Below are 21,972 nucleotides of genomic sequence, written 5' to 3' on the forward strand. Positions count from 1 at the left end.
CCCGGACCGGGGCACGAGCCCGCGTCCCCTGCATCGGCAGGTGGACTCTCAACCACTGCGCCACCAGGGAAGCCCCACGCACACAGCTTTTAATACCACTTATATGCTGATGATTCCCAATTTATTTCTCTAAGGCTTTCTTCAGAGCTTCAGACTCACCTCTCCAACTGTCTATTTAAAATGATTTATAAGCCTGATCAAGAGTGACCTCTAGCCGCCCCCCCCCAAACATGTTTCTCATCTGGTCTTCTTCAACTCACTGAATGCCATCTTCATCCACCCTCCTGCATATCATCACCTTTGCCATTTACCTCTCTTTTGTTTACTTATATTTATCCCATTACCGAGTTTGGTCTATTCTCCAATATGTGTCTTGAAGCTGTTTCTTTTTTACCATTTCCATTGTTATCACCCTAGTTTAATTTTCTTTCATTGAAACTATTGCCAAGTGCCCAATTGGTTTTCTTTTAGTTTTTGTACTCCTTTAGTTGATTTGTAATATAAGGTTAGAGTTCTCTTTGAAAGATGTAAATCTGGTGATATTACTATCTCTTAAATTACTGCAGAAATCCCAAGTATTCTTTTAATAAAATCCAAAACTTAACTGGGTCTATAAGGCCCACTTCTCTAGGGTCCCCACTGGCTCACAAGGTACAGCCCTCTGGTTTCCTAATCTCTGTAACTCTCGTTTCTCAGGGTTTTTGTATATGCTTCTCCGTCAGCCTGGTGTGCTTATTCTCATTCTCTTGACCTGGTTAATTCCTTCCTACTCACCCCTGGAGCCTCAGCCTAATGTCATTTTTTTCAGGCAGATCATTCCTGACTCCCAAGTCCAAATTAGGTCTGCATTCTTTTACGGTCTTGTCTTTCACTGCAATTTCAGATTTACATTTTTGTGTCATCGTTGGTTAAATGTCTTTCTTCTCCAATAGGCACTAAACTGAAGGAAGGTAGGAACCATACCCTTCTATATAGGTATCATGCAGTATCCTTAGTATCTGTAACATTGTTGACAGTTAGTACTCCATATGAATTAGTTAAAATAATAATATGAAATGAATGAATGAATAAATGGATGAGGACTTGATTTGGTAAAATCTATCTATTTCTTCAAAATGTAATGATGCAAAAAACAGGATTAGGAATTGAGAAATGAGAGGAAATTTAAAGATTATTGTATTTTGCTTACTTATTGTTTTCCTTCATCAAAATGGTAATTATATGTATGTGAATATAAATTAAATATTTTCATACATATATTTTAATATGTATATATTATATTTTTTATATATAAATGTGCATATCTTTTAGTTCACTTGGCTCACATTCCTTAAATAATGTAAAAATTTTGTTACAAGTGTTAGATTAAATACACCTCATTTTCTGACACTTTGCTTGACTATTAGGATGATAGAACAATTTTTAGAAAATAGCACCAATGAATTATTGAACTGGATTAGTCCTACAATCATATTTTATGAGCCAGGATGGAAATTACTGGACTTCTAGTCTACCACCCTATTTAAAAAAAGAGAAAACTCAGAGAAGATAAGTGGCTTATCCAGGGAAAGACAATTCATTAATAACAGAGCTAGGATGAGAATCAAGTATTCTGACTTTTATTTTTTTTTTCTTTCTCAGTTATGCGGGCCTCTCACTGTTGTGGCCTCTCCCGTTGCGGAGCACAGGCTCCGGACGCGCAGGCTCAGCGGCCATGGCTCACGGGCCCAGCCGCTCCACGTTATGTGGGATCTTCCCGGACCGGGGCACGAACCCGCATCCCCTGCATCGGCAGGCGGACTCCCAACCACTGCGCCACCAGGGAAGCCCAAGTATTCTGACTTTTAATCCAATATTCTTTCTCACAAGATTTTTAGGAACCAACTAATTACCTAGTTACTAGTTATCTGGTTTTGATGGTCAAATTAAGACCAACCAAGCTCAGGGTTTTGACTTATAAGTTAAATATGGTTCTCCAATATAGAGGATAAGTATCAGGTATATAGAGTTATAGGCCTATCTTCATATATATATATAATATATAATATATATCTTCTTTTATATATGTATTTATATATAATACATAAGAATATTTAATATCACATATATTTATACATGTGTTCTCTTTCATATATGTATTTCACTACCAGGGAATTTAAATCTCTTCCAATTTTATCCCCTTCCTTTTACACAGGAGAAACTTAGGCTTATGGAGACTAAGTAAATCCAAATCATCTAACTGAATGAACTGTGATCTCTTTACTCTACTAATGAAAAGGAAGTTAGAAAGTAACATAATAGACCTTGAATGAAGTAAAATAATTTCCCTTTGTTCTTTTTTTGTTCTTAATTTCTGATTTAGAAAAATTTTCCTCTCTAGTGATCTCTTTAGCAAGTATTCAAATAGAAAAAACCAGATCACCTGACATCTATATCACATAATTTCTTCAACAGAGGAAATAGAGGTTTTTAAAAAGTTATTATCTTGGTTTATTTTAAAAGGAAGCTGTAGTGAACACCCTGAAGTGAAACTTCAAGTAGTTTCATGTATTTTGCATTGACAATGTCTCTGAACCTCGTAGTCTTATGACTCTTCACTTATTTACTCAAATTTTGCCAATTCTTAGGGCTTTAGAAATGATTTTTTTAATGCGCACAATACACTGTTAAGTGGAAAATCAGAATGCAAATTTGTATAAAAAGTATAAACACTGCTCTAAGTGCCTTCTTTCTTCTTTATATACTTGGCATTTTCCAAGTTTTCTACAATGAAGACATATTACTTCTATAATTGGGAGAAATTCTATAATTTAAAAAATGTATTAAGAATATAGGTTTGTTTTAATCAAATCTATTTCTGCCAAAACTGTATCTCCATTCTCTTTTACGTGAAAGTGATTACTCTCTATTTATGACCTAAAACATACTCTAAAAAGATAATTTCTAAGGTCACAATGATCAATTAACATTTAGTAACTCAATGGACAGTCATAAAACCAAGAGGATTATGAACGAGAATCAATCAATGCAAACAAGTTTCATCTCAGAGGTTCTTTTACTGCTTTCTTTGGAACTACAACTAGCTAAAAAGACAATTTGACAATAATTCATTTACACAAAAGAAATATTGATTGAAGAAATAGCTGGTGGAAGAATTGCCATGTTGATGTTAAATATACTTACATAATTATAATTACAAAATGTATTGTTTTTGTGATAGAAATTGAAATGAAATGAAGACTGTATCAGCACTTACAATAGGGTTGGGCACAATAAAAAAGTCATTGAATGAATAGGCAGGTGCATACACTAATTAATGAAATAGAATATATTCTCCTAGAAGCCTTATAAGATATTTACTTATTCATTCAACACGTATTTACTGAGCACCTAACCTCTGGGAGACGCAAAAGAGAATAAGACATTTTGTCTGCCTTGTGATGCTCATTGCTTAATATGAGTGATTTTAAAAAACAGTCACCTAAGTTTCTGTGTCCGTCCCCTCCACTGAAAGGTGAGCTCTTTGGGGTTCCAGAGCTGTTTGGCGCATCTCAGCCCTGGTCTCTAACATGCTCAATCAATATATGGGAACTGAACTGTTGGTCAAAAATACATCTGGAAGGAAAAGGTGAATGTGTGTCATATGAGAAATACAAATAAAATGTGACGGTTATTCACAGGAAAGACTGCACCAAGTAAGGTGGGGAAAGGAAATGCATTTGCCTAGAGGATTAGCAGGCATTCAAACAGCTAAGCAATGTAATTTAGCATGTCTAATAAAGCCCTTTATGTAACAGGCTTATCCCACTAAATAAATACAAATCACCCACTCAAGTTCTAACACAGATTTCTGGCTCCTTCTCCTTCCTCTCAAGCAGATTTTGGGGTGCATAATTCTGGTCTTGGAATAATGTGTCACCTAGGCTCTATTTTCCAAGACGCAAGGAAGTTACAAGTTCACAGCCATCTCTCCCCATTTTTGTATGAGGAGCCACGACTGCTCTTTGCTCATTGACCCGTAGGTTGTGGTCTATCTTTTAACGTGGAGACACTGCCAAGCCAGCTGGAAGCTGCCAGGATTACACAAGTCAGAGATGCAAATGAGGTTGTGTTGGTTTAAGGGGAAAGGCTGCAGAAGCAATATCTTTCCTACTTCCAGGTAGTATCCTCTGCTTTGAAATTTTGAAGAAGTTTCTGGAACAGTTCATAAGCACATTTCTTTTGGGGGAGTACACTCTCTAGCTGACCAAAAAATGTGAATGATAAGAAATTGAAGAGGCAGTATACAAGTTAATTGATTTTTATTAAGCACCTGTTGGATTCCTGGCACTATAAGGGGCTATGGGTATAGTAAATTACATAGAAAAAATACAACCCTTGTATCTAGGAGTTATAATTTAACATACACAATAAATAAATGAAAAGTGTCAGGAAAGCCTGGTTTAATAGAACCGGCCTTGGACTGCAGATAAGTGACTGCTCTGTTGTGATGCTCTGCTTTGTGACTAGCCATGTGCACTTGAGCAAGCCGCTTCACTTCCCTATGTGTCTCCAAAATGAGGAGTTGGATCATAGGAATGCGTTGCTGCTCAAATAAGTTTAGGGGCATTACATTATGTATGTATCCCTTTTGCTACCTTATATAAACTCTTGGACCTCAGAAGAGTATCAAGGAAAAAGTGGGAATGAGCTACTATTCATCACAGATTATTAGCATTTGAGAAAGCCTTTGTGTTCATGTAGTCCAACACCTTAACGGTGAGAAAACTGAGGCACAGAAATATGAATTTCACAGCCTAAGAACACAGTCAGTGGTAGCTCCAGGTCTTTCGATCCAGTTCTTTTGATTCTGTTCTAATTTAGTTATCTCTTAGTCTTCCCAAACGCATAGCCTTATTTTCATCGGGGAAGTCCTTCTAGTATTCATTGAGATTCAGTTGTTTTTTTCCCCCACAGCTCTTTGATGTTTTAACTAGTCATTAAAAACTCAGAAGGCATGGGAAACAGCAAAGGTAGGGTACAGTAATTTTTCAGGGAATAGAAGTAATATTTAAATAGTACCTTTCCATCACCTCTTCCTACCTAGCATAGCTATCATTCCTTTGACAAAAAAGTACTGTTGAGAAGAAAACTATAGAAACTTAGATGTTAACATGTTAATTATCTTTGGGAAGAGCGGGCCGTAAATGGAGAGATCTTGAAACTATCATATGTGTACCTACATAAAGAAAATGATTTGTTAGAGATGGTTATTTGCCACAGACTCTGCAAATTTACATTACATCTTGGGAAATAATAATCAAATAGAGTTGTATAATTTAGCTTATAGTGTTCCCAAAAGCCAATCTGGAAAAAGAACTGCAAAGAGGATTTACAGTCTATTCAAGCCCATAATACTACAAGACTTGCTGCTGTACATGAGTGTCCTGGAAATGTTTCCATACCTGCTAAAACATGTCCTTTCCCTGAACCTCTGTTTAGCAATAGCTCAACAAGGAAAGGAAGGTGGTTGACGTGATCTGAGGATTTCAGTGTCTTAAGAGAGAGTTGGCACACAAAGGTGATATACTTTATAACACTAAAAAATGTTCCATGTCTCAGGAGAAATTGCTAAATTTTAGGGAAAATTTTTTTTTTTTTTTTTTTTTGTTTTTCGCAGGCCTCTCACTGTTGTGGCCGGCCTCTCCCGTTGCGGAGCACAGGCTCCGGACGCGCAGGCTCAGCGGCCATGGCTCACAGGCCCAGCCGCTCCACGGCATGCGGGATCTTCCCAGACCGGGGCACGAACCCGTGCCCCCTGCATCGGTAGGCGGAGTCTCAACCACTGCGCCACCAGGGAAGCCCAGAAGGGAAAATTTTTGTACACTAAAAACTCATCCTTCTTTGAAGGAAATGCTTCTCTTGGGTCAGGAACTTTCTCAATAAGGACAAGTCTTTTTATGTCCTCTAAAAACACTTCCATGTGGCAGCTGAAAACAAATGTAACAAAGAACTATAGAAAACAATGCTCATGGCCTTAAAATTATTGGGAAAGAGATGGAGAAACCACTTAAATATGATACAGTAGGCTTAATATGTCTTTAAGTGTGAGAAGAACTTCAACATTCAAATGTCACCCTTTTTAATATTAAAAAAAGAAAACAAGATAGATGTTGACATTCTTAAAAACAAAAACAAAACTGTACAAAGATACCAGAATAACTGGGAAAGGATTCATTTCCTCAACCAAAATGATCACATTACTAAAGTACACTGATTAATGTTTCATCGGTAACTTGATCTTTACATACATGTATACAAAGATGAATACGTATGTGCATGTATGTACATATAGTATATATACATTATATGTATAGTGAATTCACTCCCCATCTCTCACTTACTCAAGTCCCAACACATGGTCCAAAGCCCAGAAGAAGTTTGGTAGAAAGTTAGGGTCAGAAAAATGGTTTATGAAGCCGTCTGTTCCTTCTCCCTCCATCATTGGGTACATAATGGGTATCCCTCTTTGAAACTCTGATGGAGTTTAAACTCAAACTAAATATACATTTGGAGTTGGGTCATATCTGGCGTCATAGTGTTAGGGGACTGAAACCGCCCGCCCTGGCCAGGCACCATAGTAACCACTTGCATGCGTTATCTTACAACAGGAGGTCCTGGTAAGGAATGCGGAACTAACAAGCTACCACCAACTGGAAGAATTCGGGAAAGGTCAAAAGGAGAGAGGAGACTCTAGTCCATATGTCCTACCAACTTTCCAGAATCCTTCTCACTGGAATCCATCTTGGCTGAGTGATGCTCACGCCACCAGGAAGGACCCTGGGTCAGAGTGATTGGCCAGAGACAACCGGTAAACTAACCCAATTACCGTAAAATCTGAGACTGCAAGCCATGTGGCAGAGAGTTCTCCTGGGTTCCTTACCCTGCTGTTCTCTGCCCGGGCGCCCCTTCCCAATAAAGTCTCTTGTTTTGTCAGCACGTGTGTCTCCTCGGGCAATTCATTCCTGAGTGTTAGACAAGAGCCCACCCTTGGGCCCTGGAAGAGGTCCCCCTTCCTGCAACAGTAGCACAGGATATTTTTATTATGTTTGGTTCCTGTCAATGTAAGGTCCTTACTGTCGGCTTCTACTCTTTTGAAAAATCCAAGTACCTGGCATTAAACACAGTTTCTACCCAGGGCACCACAAGCCTGCAGCAAAAGGCACGGGATGGAGTTTATAATAGAAAACAGACATGAATTTCAACTTTTATTCTGAGGGGAAGTCTTACAATGGGATTAAGAAGAGCTTAGGGAAAGGACATAAATGTTCATTGAATATCTTCTAGGGGTAGTATACATATGCTGCTTCGTTTAATATTTATAACAATCATAAGAAGTTTTTCTTAGCATCATTTTACACATAAGGAAATTGAGGCACAGAGAGTTTAAACAAGTCCAAAGTCAAGAGTTATGACTCATATAAAGGTAAAGCAAGTTTGGTTACTTTATAGTAACCAAAGCTAGGCAGAAGTCCCACAAGTTCTAGACCAAAACCAAGAGGCAAAATGTAGAAACTGACAGAGTAGCTGAAGTGATGGAAACTAGTACTGAGTGATTGGATTTTATTTTGCCATTGAGTGTAGCATGTGGATTTTTAAAGAATTAGGCCCACATTTTCAGGCTTGTGTTCCCTTTTAAAGATATCAACGAGTTTGGCACAGTTTAAGCTACCAGAATATGTTTGCTGGTCATTTTTAAAATTATCTAATTCTTTTAAAAATGAGAATAATACTGGGACTTCCCTGGTGGCGCAGTGGTTAGGAATCCTCCTGCCAATGCAGGTGACACGGGTTCGAGCCCCGGTCCGGGAAGATCCTACATGCGTGGAGCGGCTGAGCCCATGCGCCACAGCTACTGAGCCTGTGCTCTAGAGCCCGTGAGCCACAACTCCTGAAGCCCTCGTGCCTAGAGGCAGTGCTCCACAATAAGAGAATGAGACGCCACAATGAGACGCCCACTCACCGCAATGAAGAGTGGCCCCCGCTGACTGCAACTAGAGAAAGCCGCATGTAGCAACGAAGACCCAACACAGCCCAAAATTAATTAATTAATTAATTAAAGAAAAATGAGAATAATACTGAAAAATACCCAAATAATTCCTATCAACCTTTTAAGATGATCAAGAGGTGAAAATGCCCACAGATATTTAGAATTAGAACTTGTCTAGATAACACAGCTCATTCATAAAAGTCATTTGTTACTACCAGCCATTTCCTTTTCTGTGAAAAAACTAAAAGTTAAAATGAAGGTTGCTTAAGCTCTTTTCCTCGCTTTAAAAGGGAATATAGATAGATAGATAGAGTATAACTTTGGATACTGAAATAAGATCTAGTCTGATTTCAACTTCATTTCACCAGAGACAAAAATGTACATTACATAACATTCAATGTTTTTTTAATCCCAATTAAAGCCACTCTTTAAAGTCTTATAGTTTTAAAAAAAAAAGCGGTTACATTCTATGCTAGCTACGAAATAGAGTTCTACTTCTCTCTGTTTGTGAAATGAGTTATAAACTTGGTCTTGGGATGCAGGAATCCTCCTCCACCTGCAGCCTCAAAATATTGTTAGGTAGCTCTGGTGGTTTGAAATTATACCCACAAATTGTTTTATACTGCTCTCTTCAAAAGATGGGTCATAAGGCCCCTCCCCTTAGCATGAGCTGGATTTAATAACTTGCCTTTAACAAATAAAATAAGCTGGAAGTGATAGTATATGACTTCTGAGACTAGATCTTAGAAGGCATTTTGGTTTCCTTCTTACTCTGTGTCTTGGATAACTCACTCTGAGAGAAGCCAAATTCCATGCTGCGAGGACACTCAAGCTCCTCCCAGAAGGAGCTGAGGCCTCCTGGCTGCGGCCATGAGAGGGAGTTTGGAAGCAGTTCCTTCAGCTTTGGCAGCCTTCAGATGCCATTTTAATTACAACTTCATGAGAGACCCTGAGATAGAATCACCCAGCTTTACCACTGCCAAGCTCCTAACTACAGAAACTGTGGCATAATAAATGTTTGCTGTTTTAAGCCCTTAAATTTAGGGGTAAATTGTTATGTAGCAACAGATAATATAGTAGCTAAAGTTATATAATGGAGAAGAAAGTACTTGAAAATAAGAACAATGCACAACATCATTAGTTCATCTTTAAGTGATCACATCACACATAAAGACTATTTTTTAGTTGACACTTTCAGGAGCTATTTAAATAATCTGTCATTTTGCCCTCTTTTTTTTTCCTGCCTTATGGTTTGTTCACAACTTTGCTTAGAACCACAGAAAAGTTGTCTGATGAAACCTAATGAGGGACCTGCCTCTGCTGCTTGTTAACAAGAGGATCACAGCATAACCTTAAAGCTCTTCCCTAGTCACTTGGAGTCATGACCTCAGTTAAGCTCACCAAAAAGCAATTCTGCTTTGATCTAATATACACACCTTTCCCAACAATGCTGTGCTGTACTGGATACAGTTTTAAGTATATATATAGCCAACGATCTGTATGTAGTCCATAGATTTTTTTTGTTATTAATCTAATTTTCATCTTACAGACTAAATGACTAACTCCCAACTCTAGATGTTGATTACACTGCTTGAGAATTGAAGGAGGCTAGTCTAGATTGTACAGTCAGAGCTGATTCTAGACGTCATCCAACTCTGTGAGCACAATTTGGTCTAATATCTTAAACCAATTAGGATTCAGCATTAGCAGAAGTAACCGTTTTAAAAATACAGTATATCAGTTAGGAATACATTCAGCTTTGAGGAACAGAAAACCTAACAATAGTGGCTTAAACAAGTATGGGGCTTATATTTCCACACAATAAGAAGTCCAGACATAGGCGGTCCAGTGCTGATGCAGTTACTCAAGAATGTCAATGATGAATAAAGCTCCAAGCATTTGCCTGCTTCACCATCCTTAACACGTGCCTTTTGCCCTGAGGGTTGCAAGATAGCTGCTAACTTACCAGATATCAAGTTCCAGCTCCAGGGAGGGAGAAGGGCAGAGGACAAAGCTTTCTCCTCATGAAGCTTTGCTTTATTTTTTTTTCAAAAAAGAAAGCCCTCCCCAGGCATTTCTGACTACATCTCATTGGCCAGAATTGGGTTTCATGACCACCCCTAACTGCAGGGGAGGCTGACAATTCAAATACTTATCCTTACAGTTGCCATAGAAAAGAACATCAAGAAAGAAATTGATTGAAAGTGTATGGAGTGATCTAACACTCTAACCTTAGGGAACCTAAGGTTTGGGGGAATATACATATATATATATTTTTGTTTGTTTGTTTGTTTGTTTTGTGGTACACGGGCCTCTCTCACTGTTGTGGCCTCTCCCATTGTGGAGCACAGGCTCCGGACGCACAGGCTCAGTGGCTGTGGCTCACGGGCCCAGCCGCTCCGCGGCATGTGGGATCCTCCCGGACTGGGGCGCGAACCCACATATATATATTTTTGTTTGTTTGTTTGTTTGTTTTGTGGTACACGGGCCTCTCTCACTGTTGTGGCCTCTCCCATTGTGGAGCACAGGCTCCGGACGCACAGGCTCAGTGGCTGTGGCTCACGGGCCCAGCCGCTCCGCGGCATGTGGGATCCTCCCGGACTGGGGCGCGAACCCGTGTCCCCTGCATTGGCAGGCGGAATCTCAACCACTGCGCCACCAGGGAAGCCCCATATATTTTTATAAAAATATATTTACATGTAAATATATATAATAAAATATATTTTATTATATATATTTACATGTAAATATATCATAAAATATATAAATATATTTATATATTTTATAAATATACTGTGTATAAATATAAATATTTATTTTAATATTTAAAAAATTCATTCATTCAGCAACACTTTTTCCACGGAAGTTGCTCAGGGAGAAAATGTTTTGGTGCATTCCTGGCTGTGGGTACTTGACAGTGCTGAATACCACTAGCACTGAAAGTAATAAATGTTATCCCTCTTCTATATCATGAATATGAATGGTGCTCTGAAGGCTGAATGCAACCAAAGAATTTACGTGAGAAATGAGGCATGAAACATTTTTGAAAATATATTAGCCCAAAGTCCATATTACTGCATATTTTATACCCTTTTCAATATGCTACAAAAGGTTTGAGCCATCAACTGAATGCTGCCGGAAAAGAACAAGAACAAGGATACAAAAATCAAGGCTGGGAGTCAAGTTGCCCCAAGATGTTCTTTATGGTCGTTATAATGATCACAGTACCAGGCAGCTGGCTTTGCTTCAAACTCTCCCCTTGAGCACTTCTCTTGCAAGCCTGGTCCTCCAACAAACTAATCCCAGGCCAAGTAGACAAAAATATTCACGGAGTAAGTCAGTATCGGAGAAAGCATTCCATAAATATCTTCCCCCACTCCTGCCACTTGGTTCCTTGTACTTTCTTTTACATCTGAGATCTTCTTCTCAGTTTGAGAACATGAAGGAAACATGTCTGGTTGAGTGTTTTCTGGCTGGAAATTCAATTCTTGTTTAAATCTTTTATTCTGAATGTTTGTATTGTCCAAAATATATTTTGTAGGCATGGTCCTAGGGTAATAATAACTATAATATGTTTTACATCTTATGAGCTTTATCCCATGTTAATAATATTCAGTAAAATGGCCAGTGATATGAAAATATTCACCCTTTTAAGATATTATTCAGTATTTTGATCTTTTCTACTTTTATATAGTTCTAAAAAGTTGTGTAATGAATGCATATCATTCCTGAAATATGGAACTACTCTCAACTTTGGTTTTTCTAGGAGGCTCTTGTCTTCCCAGACCAGACCTGAACCAAGTTGGGGCTTGTAAAGTGAAAATACGTGAGACATCAAGTCTGCAGACAAGTTCTCATCAACTATCTGGTTCCCAGAGTCTCATGGTTCATGTACTGAGCCTCCTCTGAAAACTCACATAAAAATACTGATTCCTGGACCCCAGACATGATAATTCAGTTGGACTGGGGTGTGGCCCAGAAATCTGCATTTTTAACAAATACCCTAAGTTATTCTGATATAAAGGGTCCTCAGGCCACACTGGGAGAAACAATGCTCTGGTAAGTCATTTGCTTACATGAGAGGCCACAGTCTGTGCTGAAGTCCATTCTTATGGATTCCACCAAAAGGCCAGTTTCCCCTTCACACCAGAGAATGGTTCCCTCTCTCTCCATCTTTCAAAGGGTAAACTGCTTCTACTTTTCTTTTCCTCGGTCACAAGGAGTTAATATATTAATAATTTTCATAGCGCTGCTTAATATTTAATAATACTCTGTTACACTGAAGTATTCTGTCATACAGAAAAAGTGTTTCTTAATTAACTAAGCTCAATTGAATGCCTAGTTTGAATAAGAAGAGGGATATTAAAGATAGATAAGACCACCTCCCAACTCTCAAATGAAGATTTCTAGATTAAATAGCTCCTGCCTGTCTGTCACTGGGTATGAATTCCTTCAACTAATCTTTAGTGATAAACTACATCGCGCATTTGAATGGTTACCATTCTAGAAGAATCATTTCTTAGCCAATTAAAATGTACAGAAAGTTTGGTGTTAAAGATTTACCTTTAACCCTTTAGTCTAAGAATGGTCTACATCATTTTCTTATTTCTAAGAGATAGTTCTATTTTTCTACTAAAGACCTAAAGAAGAATTCCTCTGGGCACAAAACATGTCAGGGGAGCTCTTACTATAAACCAGTTGCTATTTTTTCCTTGCTATCAGACAGTGTTTCACTTAGGCTCATCTAAATTTGGGAGGATGAGACTGCATGTTTCAGAGATAATCTGCCAGCTGTGCTCGTGAAAGGGTCATTAAATTCTTGCAAAGCGTAGAGGAGGAGGAAGGGGAAAGAGAAGAGAGGAGGCTCTATAACAACAACTAAATTTTTAAAAACATCTCTTAAATGCCAGCCACGAGGCTAAGTGCTTTAATGAAGTATTTCACTTAATCCTGACAACCATGAGATATAGGTTCTTTATAGATTGATTTTACAGATGATGAAAACTGAGGCATCAAGAGATTAAGTAAATTGCCCAAGGTCATATAGCTACGAGGGCCAAACTAAGACTCTAGCAGAGCTCTGTCTGTTTTCAGAGCTCTCAACCGTGCACTGCAGGAGAACCCATTGGTTGACAGACTTCCCGGCAAAGTGCAAGCTGGTGAAGCAGCCCTCTCGGGAGCACAGTTCCGTAACCCTGGCGGCATCAGAGCAGCCAGCAGAAACTGTGCTTGATCAAAAGTTATGGTCCATTGTCTAATTCATCAGAGGACCTCCGACAGCCCCAGCAATCAGGCTGGATTTAGGAATTTGAGTTCCCTTTCCTCACCAAATCAACCCCTCATAATTCATATGCTACATACCCTCTGCCTATTGATCAATCTACTGTGCTGAGGAAGGTCAGTTCTAAATTTTCTAATAAAACCATCAGAATGATTAAAGAGAACCCTATGGCTGTCAGAAAAATATCAAAAATCAGTATGATGACTGAGCTGGCCCTATTGACTCATATATGATTTTTTGTGACAGGATGAATAGCAATTATTTGGCTGTTAATTAATGCTATGTTATTATTAGGGAGGGCCAAGGTTCAGACATTCTTAATTGCTTGAACTCCTGGGCTAATTAATGCAAGTTTTAAAGGGATATGTCAGAAATCACAGTATATGTTTTTATATCAAGCATAAAACATGAGAGACATGCCCCTCACGGAAGATTGACAGATAGTTCTAAACACTTAGCACAGGTCTTGTCAGAGTCAATCCCAGTATATTAATTTACCAAGTTCAGAGTTACTTATCAAAAGGCTATAGAGCATGATGTTTTGCATAATCAAAATGGTTTATTAACTCATCATCATTTAATTTTTTCATTTATATTCCAATTCACAGAGACATAAGCATATGAATTACAAAACAGCCTGCAGTAACTAAATACAAAATAGCTACAAGGCTAAGTATTGTACACTACGTACACATCAATAACGAGATGATTTTCACAAAACACCATGTAAATGTTGATTATTCACGTTACCTGATAAGAAATGCCTTGTAGTTTTTTTCCTTGAAGAGTATGTCTATTATTACTCAAAAGAAAATCATCTTCATTTAGATCTATGAAAAGAGGTAAGCGTTACACAGAGATTATCAGAAATTACAAGATTTAAGAAGTTTAAGTGCAATCGAATACCTAAATATTTTTCTTTAGTCTATTAAGGCATTATATTGACTAGACCATGAATGTTTATTTTCTTAAAGATACACTTTTCTTATAAGAAACCAATCAAAGTAAAATAGAAATTTAGCAAAAAAACGACAAAGAATGCCTCTGACCAGCTGTGTCCTTGAGTAAGCCATGGAACTTCTCTGGGACTCAGTTTCCTTCCCACTTATAAAAGAGTAGCATCTGAGCTACTAAACCACTTCTAACTCCAAAATGCTATGAGGTAATGTTATCACCTCACTTGTTTCTGTTAAACCGAGCTTTCCATCCCTGGCATTTCGAGCTTCATTAGCTTATGTCTTCTCAACATGAATTATTTATGTTGAAATTGTTCTCTGCCTGCTTTGGTAAAAGCTTTGGAGTGTGTCATCCATTTGCTTGCAGCTAAATGAAACCTTTTCAAAAGATAGCAGCATTTCCCTTTCAGGCCCTGTAAAAGGGGCTCCATTTATATAAATCTGACATACACATTGTGCTAAAAGAAGACAGGACTTCATGGATCACTTAATCCAAGCCCCGTAGTTTACAGATGAGGATACTGAGACCCACAGAAATCACCTAGCCTCCAGGCCAATGACTTTTTCTTTCACCTTCACTCCCTTTTACTTCCAGTCACTACTACTACTACTTCAAGTTTCCACTATTCCTCATTCTTGTATTCTGAGGGGGAGGAAGGAAGAGGCAAGGCCTACCTTCCACGCATAGTGAAAAATAGGAGCAGGTTTATCCCCCAATCCCCATTACAGCTATGGTTAAAAGATAGATTAAATTCACAGCTCAGTCTCAGAATTATTTACACCACCTAGTTAATATTTCACATCAGAGTCACCACACTACAGGGCTCCAGAAAATACTGAAATTTTAAAATCAGCTGGTTTTGTGATCTGGCTCTTTGAAGAAAGATCTGCCATCACACGGTCAGAATGACAGAAACAGAGTTTTTACACCTTTTTTTTTTTAGTTTCTGTACTTAGAAAAAAAAATTCTTTCCTCTGTTCCTATATTCCTTTTCATCTCTATTTTTGATCCCTCTAACCTGAATTTTGGAGAGCTCCCTCTATAATTACTGTTTTGGGCTCAGGAAAACACCAGTGAAGTAGACTCCTGTACTCTTGAATCTGGAAGCCACAGAGTGAGGGATGTGAACAATGCCTTTATATCACTTACATAACAGTGCAAGGCAGTAAAATGAGTGATTCAGACACTACGGTGGGAAGAGAGCCCTAGGACCCAGAGTACTCCCAGAAGATGTAGGGCCTCAATGGAAGCTTGAAGAATGGAGATTGTTTGGAAAGACAGAAGAAAAGGAAAAGTTACAGATACAGCAGCAGCGCTGTGAACACTAGCCTATAGTGTGGAATAAGTGCAACATGTTCAATTAAATGTAGAAATTGAGATTGGTCACGTCAGAGGGCAGTTCTGGATATTGCACAAGAGGAGGTGAGCCTGGATGGGTGTGTAAGGCCAAAGGGCAACGGACCTTGAGTGCCAGATGGGGGAATGTGGACATAACCCACGAGACCAATGCTGCAAGTATAAACATCTATAGAAGGCAAATAAGTAATTTCACTCAATGAAGTGAATTTTGTCAAGGAGACATTGGGAGATCTGTGGTGAGGTGAAGGTCCACCGTTGCTAACAGGCAGCCATTGTTCTCAGCTCTCTCAACAGAAATCACCTCAGACTTTGGACCCAGGATTGGCAATGTCCCTCATGTTTTTCAATAGAGTATAAATATATGAATTCTGAGGTAAAATTTCTTGATTTTTAAAATACTGTATGGCCTAAACAAGCTTTTTCTCAAAATAAATTTACTTCTAAAACTACCCATTTGTGGCCTCTGCTTAAAAAATGGGAGACTTATGAGGGTTTTGGACGAAGAAAGGGACACCAGGAAAATGGCATTTTATGAAGATTAACTCTTTGTTTTGTAGTCTTATGCATTTCCTTTATTTCTAATCTCCCAAATGTTACCCTACCAAAAACATTTATAAAGATAGGAGCAATTTGGTCCGAAGCAGCAACAAAGGCAATAGTTGAATTAGGCAATATGTAGGTTATATTTTCCAAAGACAGCCACAGCAATATCTCCCGTAGCACATGTTCGTCTGCAATGTGACCTTAGCACTCCTCCACCAAGAAATGGAGTTTAATTCTCCTTCTATTGAATTGAACTGGCCATAGTGATTTGCTTGTCACAGGAGAGTGCAGTGGAAGTGATGTTTTGTGACCTCTAAGTCTGGGTCAGAAGAAGGCTGGCAGCTTCTACCTGGGTCTCTTGTGATGTTCACTCCCAAGACACTTCCTTGTGTGATGTGTGAAGCTCCCTCTCATGTCTTTCCCTCTTGAAACCCAGCCTTTACCCTGGAAAAAGCTCAAATTACATGGAGAGGCCACATATTAGTTCTCCAGTTGACAGTCTCTGCTGAGCCCAACCTGAAGTTATCCCAGACATGTAAGTGAAGAAACCTCTAGATGACTCCAGCCACCAGACATTTAAGTCTTCCTCAGTCATTCAAGTCTTCCTAGAGGAAGCCTCAGACGTTGTGAAGCACTCCCCTGACTGAATCTCTGACTTGCAAAATCCATGAGCCGAATAACATTTTGCTTTATGTCATTGCGTTTTGGGGTGGTTTGCTGTAGCAATAGATTATCTGTACATGCATGAACTACATCAGCGGGTCACAAAAGACAGTGTACATAAGAATGTATCTTCCAGCATAAACGTTCAGACTCCAACCGCCCTTCAAATGCAGATGCAGAAAAAAAAAAGGGATTTGATTAAAAAAGCAGTATCTCTAATCAGCTTCTAGGTGATTCTAATGGAAATTCGACTTCGGACCATACTCGGGTAACTATAATTCTAGTAAGAACTCTCCTAAAGGATTGAAGGGATACCAAGATTCATTTGTACAAAACACTAGAACTCAGAGTGTTCTTGTCATTCAATTCAGAAAGGCTTCCTTAGAAACAAAAGAGGCCTGCTGTGGCAGGCAGCCTTTGTTTAGGAAGGTTATTCCCGCATCATAAGCAGACATTCAGGTGTGAGATCAGACTTCTCTCTGTCATTCCTCATGCAGTCCAGTCTAAACAGAGTTAAAGTCCATGCTCTTGGGAAATAATGTCTCAATGAAATTGTGGTCCCTGAAAATTAAGCAGAACGGTAAATACACCTGTGACTCTATACATTTACCATCTTGAAAATGAGGGTATCAAGCCAGTAAAGAAGAAGACTTAATAAGATCTCGAGAAGTTAAACTGAAATATTTATATGCTTATGCTTACTCTGAAAAGGTTGGCCAAATAATGATATTGACTAGAATTCAGGAAAGAATATTTCAAACTAATGGTAACTTCAGTGTTAAACTGGAAGGTCCTAATAGCTTTACCAATGGGGTTTTTATAATGAATCTCATCAAAATCATATGTAAAGAGGATTTATTTTAAAAATAATTTTGCAGCAGCATGAGTGGAGTTAATTTTCCTTCCATGTTTCCTGAATGTATCCTGAATGTATCCAGCCCCTTATATCCTTTACAAACATAGCCAATTATTTTCACATATTTTCTGTTTCATGGAATAGTCTATCACGGTAACACCATTTGAAAAAAAATCTCTAAATCTCCAAGTGCGTTTTGTTTCCTTTACAATTTTTTTAAATTTTGCTTGGTTTTTATTCTTTGTACTTTCTGGTATAAAATAATGAAAACCCTATTCTTGAAAATATCTTTACTTAAATCATAACTTGATCTTGGGTAAATTCCAATTCATAGATTTCAAAGTTTATTCTTTTCAGGCTTTTTTCCCCCCCATAAAACTAAGGCCAAAATAAATTTAAAGATTTTTAAAATCGATTTAAATTTACTAAAATGAATATTATGAATATTCTGCCTGTTTAGAATGCCAAAAATAAAACAATTAACATGAATTATAGATTAATTTCCCTTGATACCTAAATTATGCCAATCTTTCAGTTGTAAAGTCCTGAGCACTCAATTTAGGCTGCATGTATTTTACAGATGTAGTCTCAGCATCACAGATGTAGATTTAGATGAATGTATTCTTAGAAGATGGAAATGGACTACATAAACTAAAAATGCTTCTGGCTCTCAACTATTGTGATAAAATTTGTCTTAAGCAACATAACACAATCATGTTATTGGGGTATGTGAATATCTTTATGGATTAAAATACCAGGCACAAATCCTTGGCTAAATATAGCCTGTGGAAGTTTCTTTCATCAGGCTCAATACTCTTCAGGACTGAATTGCTGTTACTATAACTTGTGTCATGAGGAAATACCATTTTGATATTGAAATTGAGAGAAATGGACTTTTTTTGGTTCTTGAAGTATGTAATAGATTCTTTAGGAGTTTATGTCACTCCTATCATTTCCATATATGTTTTCTTCTGTTTTATTGAAAGATGGTCTTTACAATTTCATCATTAGTGTTCTATAAAAACATGGGCTGTGGATGATAACAACAATGTACCTACCTATCTTCACCTCAGTAAATTTCACAGTCTGCCTATCCTCAGGCCCAGTAAACCACACTTAAGTAATTATGCAATTAACAGCTAAATAGTAGTGTTTAAAATGAGAAAGAAATATTATAGGTTGATATGTAGGGCACAGATTGCTTAGAAATACTCTGCGCCTTCCAAAGGAAACTACTACACCCATAAAATTCAAGTCCACAACTTGTGGCTCTCCCTCTCCCACTAAATGTCTCCCTTCAATTTACAATGGAACCGACAGCCTTGGTCTCAGGCCATCAACTCTTTCTAGCACAGCATTAACCCCTAAGAAATGTCCTGTGACTCAGCTGGTACTGCTGAAATGTCAGCTGAACTTCTTAGGCACACCTGCACACACACACGCGTGCGCACACACACACACACACACAGACTGAACACAGGGGCGCTTAAGAATCTGAGAAATATCAAAGCTGAAAAGTCTCCTTTAAAGGTTTTCTTTTTTGTTCTCTGACAATGAAAAGATCACTAATTAGAAGCACCTCAACTCAGGCCAAGATTTTTTGCTGCTTTGTCAGTGTAGCTGTAACAGAATTACTTACCTATTACTGCTAAATTTAAAACAAAAACAAAACCCACAACATTTTACAAAAAGGATGTTAAATAAAATTGAATACTTGAAGAGGTTTATGGCAAATTTTATGACTAAAAATAATCTGTAATATAGTTATACCTTCTTTATTCACAGATTAATGTACAATAATCTAAAAGTAACACGTGCTTATCAAAGAGATGGATGAATGAATGGATGGGTGGATGAATGTTTGATTAACTAACTGAGGTGTGAATGAATACAGCTAGCATTCATGAGATGAAGACAGAATCCAATCAAAACACAATATTAATAAAACATTTCCTATAATTAAAAGAAAATATCTAAAATAATCCCAAAATGTTTCACCTATTTATTTATTTATAATGGAGAAATCTGTAAATATTTAAAAATTAAGTTAAAACTATTTACCAAAACATTATTCAATCTTGGATAAAACTGATATATTTCAAAAGAAAATGATTATTTTCATAAATAATTACTTTGTAAATCTATGAGCTCCTTCATGGAGCTCAAAAGGCAAAATCTGAACAGAATGTATAATCAAACCATTAAATTCTTGACTATAAAAATACATTATAATTCCCTTTGTCCCCAAATATTAAAAAATCTTTTAAAATTAAAAATCAGAAACACTTAAATAATCAATAACTAATATGAGCAATTATTTCTTGTTCCAGTAACGTTGGAAGGAGAATACCAAGCAGATCAACTTTTTATGTTCTTCTTCATCTTTCTGAACTCTTAGGACTTTCTGTTTTATTCATTACCTTCCCAAAGTTAAGTAATTTTAATTATGAAGCCTTTTATTATTAATAAATTTTCCTATACCTGACTGCTAATTTGCTTTTCTTGGGATTTTTTAAATCATAAAATGACATAATTTTGCATTAATAGTCAAGTTTATTTCTCTTAAATTCTTAAAGAAAACCTAAAAATCACAACAGTTAATATATTTTTGCATTCTTTTAGACATTAAAGACTTTCAAATATTTTTGCAACTGTTTGTTTGCTTCAACAGGCAACTTAATTACATTCTACTTCCTTTCTGCATGTCTGTGTGTATCTACACACACACACACACACACACGTATATATTCTATTAATAATATATACATTCTATTCTATTAGTTTTTCCTTTTTAAGTAGACCACAATGCACTGCTTATTTTAATGAAGGAAGATGTAAATTTTTCTTACCTGCCCTTTAAACTGCTTTGGGAAAATGCAAAGTCAGCTGAACTAAATTTAGCAATTACCTTTTAGCTGACAGAGTCTTCTGATGTGGGAATCATTCTCAGGCTTGCTGGGTTCCCGCCAAGTTGTGTCATACACAGTTTTTCCCTCTAAAGCAAAGCAGAAGATTGGTTAGAAGAATTTACGGTAACATCTGTGTAAGAAATTTGATATCAAAACAAGTTCAGCACACGGTTGTAACTTGGTAAGTAATATGTTAAGAAAGCATTGTGGTCCATTCTGGGGAGTTCTGGTCCCTGATGGACACTCCCAGATGTTCTGTGGGCTCCCATTTATTTCCATAAACTACATAAGCACTCAAGCATAGATGGTAGAGGTTGCTACTGAAATACCTCTTGATAGCTTTTGATTACATTATTCTTTGGAGTATTTTTCTTGAATTAATAACCATTTATTTTTTATACATCAATTAAAGTAGCTCCACCCTCCACATTCTTCACTGTTTTTAACAAAATGATTAAGTAAGCGTGTAGAGAGAACATTGAGTTGTTTCAAGAAACTCTTAAGATCCTTGACTGGGAGAACCATGATTTTCCCAGACTTGTCCTTCTAACACCTGGAGCAGGGTCTAGACATGTTGTAAAGAAGTGAACTTCACCAGAATAAAGAACTGGAATCCCTTCTAATCTGTTTACTGAAGACTAATCATCCCACATGCTGTACCACACCATTGATAAAGCAAATTTTAAATAATGCAACAAAAGCATCACACAAACTCAGCATGCTGTGCTGTTTTTAAAGCCAGTATTTGCTCTCATATTTGACTACAGAGAAGGCAGGTGATCATCAAGAATTATTTTAGCATGGAAACATCTAGAGTCTTATGTGCACAAACTGAATATGCTATGAGAAGGGCATATATAAATGGAAAATAAAAGAGTGACTAATTCCTTCCTTTTATTTCAGATCATGCACTATTCAAATCAGGGCTAGTATTCAAAATATTTAGCAACTACTGCCCACAGGGCCTTGACTAATGAGATAGGACTCAGACCCTGTAGATGTTGCCACTGGAAGAATATCAGACCCAATTAAAATGCAGATGCCCTTGGTAGATGCATCCATGGATGATCATCACTTTGGCCTGAGTGTGCTTTTCATACCCTACCCAGGAACCTGGTTTTGAAAAGAGGAAAAAGGGAGTTTGAGCATCCAACTTCTAGGTGCTGCTGGGGAGAAAGAATACCCACAAGTTTGATGAACTGCATAAAAAATGAATTATTAACTGAATAATCCAGTTGTTTTATCACTACAAATGTCTTATAATTAGTATAAAACATTCTATTTTTCTATATTCTGTAAAGGAAAGAGAGATATCTTCCATTAGCTTTCTAAAAATAATTAGATATTTACTTTAAAATTAAAATACAAATCAAGC

The 21,972-nt window shown here is 37.4% G+C and overlaps 1 protein-coding gene across 1 annotated transcript in view; it reads right to left on the reverse strand.

The window, feature by feature from the left end:
* Positions 1–21,972, reverse strand: part of SAMSN1 (SAM domain, SH3 domain and nuclear localization signals 1) — a 205,982-nt gene that overhangs the window by 88,908 nt on the left and 95,102 nt on the right. Inside the window, exons 5-6 of the mRNA XM_007100004.4 lie at positions 20,597–20,683; positions 14,061–14,140 (exon numbers count right to left, since the gene is read on the reverse strand). Of these exons, the coding sequence (XP_007100066.3) occupies positions 14,061–14,140; positions 20,597–20,683 (167 nt within the window). The remainder of the gene's footprint in view (positions 1–14,060; positions 14,141–20,596; positions 20,684–21,972) is intronic.

This window comes from Physeter macrocephalus, chromosome 1 (assembly GCF_002837175.3).
Source record: "Physeter macrocephalus isolate SW-GA chromosome 1, ASM283717v5, whole genome shotgun sequence".
NCBI lineage: Eukaryota > Metazoa > Chordata > Mammalia > Artiodactyla > Physeteridae > Physeter > Physeter macrocephalus.